Here is a 1,646-nt window from a genome sequence, read left to right as displayed (position 1 = left end):
CCCCCTCTGCCCCCCTCTGCCTCCCATTTGGCTCCCTCTCTCAGGGGTGGGTGGGTGGGCCCTCAGAGTAGCCCCTCCCTGATGGAGTCGCCACCTTGTGGTGCATCTTGGAGTTGTGAGAACATGCAGGCCCCTGAAGCACGCACAGTGCCCAGTGGCCGAGGCTCCTGAGCGCGCTGGGGCAGGCAGTGCCTGTGTGGTGCTGACTCTGTCCCCGCTGCGTGCCATGCCTGTGGGGGCCACGTTCCCAGTGACCGGAAAGGTGAATGCTCTTGTGGCCCTTTGCCTCGAGTGGTTCTGGTGTGCTGAGTCCCAGCCCCTTCCTAGAGAGCTGGCTGTTCTGGAATACTTTGAAACGGCTCGAGACGGGCAGCGGAGCTCTGATGTACTCTCGTTCCCCCGACTGCAGATCCGCGGCATCGGTCCAACTCCCTAACACGTGTTGACGGGCAGCCGCGAGGCGCAGCGGTAGCGTGGCCAGAGAGGAAAACCAGGTGAGGCACTGTTTCAGGGGCGTTTGTGCTTGGAATGTTTGTGGCCCAAGTGGAGCTCCCAAGGTGAGGTCAGGGGCCTCTGAGGGCTGCCGGGCCACGGTGGTGCCCTCCCCAGCATGGGTATTAGCTGAGTCTTGCTCCGTCGGCCCTGAGCACCCTGCGGGGTTTCCGGGCTGCGAGCTGTGTGGCCTGTGAGCCTGGGCGCTGGCTGCTCCCCACCACGCTTGGCTCCGGAGCACGCAGGCGCTCTTCTCGTGAGGGGCCGGCCAGTGCTTTTGAAGTCAGCGCTAGGGACTGCCCACTTCGTCTCTAGTGTGGAAAGCAGAGACGGATGCTGACGGACGCGGCGGGCTCTCCTCGTGGGGGTCCTCAGTGACTTCTGAGGGTGTGAGTAGGCCCAGGACGCCTCGAGAGCACCGAGCCGGGAGGCACCTTCAGCTCCTGTGTGTCACGGCCCCGTGCCCGGCCTCCTCCGGGCGCCCGCCTGGCAGCGCCTACCGCTCTCTCCCCTGTGTTGCAGGCCCGCGTCCCAGCCGACCCCCTTCGCCCTCCACCAGGCTGTGGGTTACGACGTGGAACCTGGCTCTGGAGACAGCGTCAGCCTGGCCCGCTCCATCAGCAAAGACAGCTTGGCGTCCAGCGTCGTCCACCTGACCCCCCAGAACCAGCCGCAGCCCGCTGCCGTGGCCAGTGGGCAGAGCCTCATGAGCAACGTCAGTGTGGAGGACGAGGAGGAGGAGCTCGTGGCCATCATTAGGACAGACGCGGCCCCCTGCCGTGGGGACCCTGAAGCCCCCAGACTCTCGCCGCGGTCCCCAGGCCTGAGGGCAGGTGCCCGCTCCCCCCAGAGGCATGCAGACACCCTCGGAAGCCGGCCAGACAGCTTCTTCTTGGAGCCCTTGATGCCCGCGGTGCTGAGGCCGGCTAAAGAGAAGCAGGTCACTACCAAGGAGGACGAGCGTGGGGAAGGGAGGCCCAGAGGTGCCTCCTGCAAGAGGTCCAGTGAGGGCCACCAACCTTTGGTACGGAAGAGAGCACCCAGCGGCCCTGGCAGCCGCGACCCGAATAGGACCTTCACCCCAATCCCTGGTCCTGAACTCCCCTCAGGCATCAGCCCTGCAGAGCCAGGACCGCTGGCCACGGGAGACGCAC

At 65.9% G+C, this 1,646-nt stretch overlaps 1 protein-coding gene across 1 annotated transcript in view; it reads left to right on the top strand.

Annotated features, from left to right (window-relative positions):
* Positions 1-1,646, top strand: part of CAMSAP1 (calmodulin regulated spectrin associated protein 1) — a gene marked incomplete at its 5' end in the record, with an annotated part of 37,714 nt that overhangs the window by 25,389 nt on the left and 10,679 nt on the right. The window contains 2 exon segments of the mRNA XM_027766289.1: positions 410-494; positions 1,015-1,646. Coding sequence (XP_027622090.1) covers positions 410-494; positions 1,015-1,646 — 717 coding nt within the window.

Source organism: Tupaia chinensis, unplaced genomic scaffold, assembly GCF_000334495.1.
Source record: "Tupaia chinensis unplaced genomic scaffold, TupChi_1.0 Scaffold142100_1, whole genome shotgun sequence".
Classification (NCBI taxonomy): Eukaryota; Metazoa; Chordata; class Mammalia; order Scandentia; family Tupaiidae; genus Tupaia; species Tupaia belangeri.
Note: the sequence above shows the minus strand (reverse complement) of the source record. Positions and strands in the feature narration are given on the sequence as shown.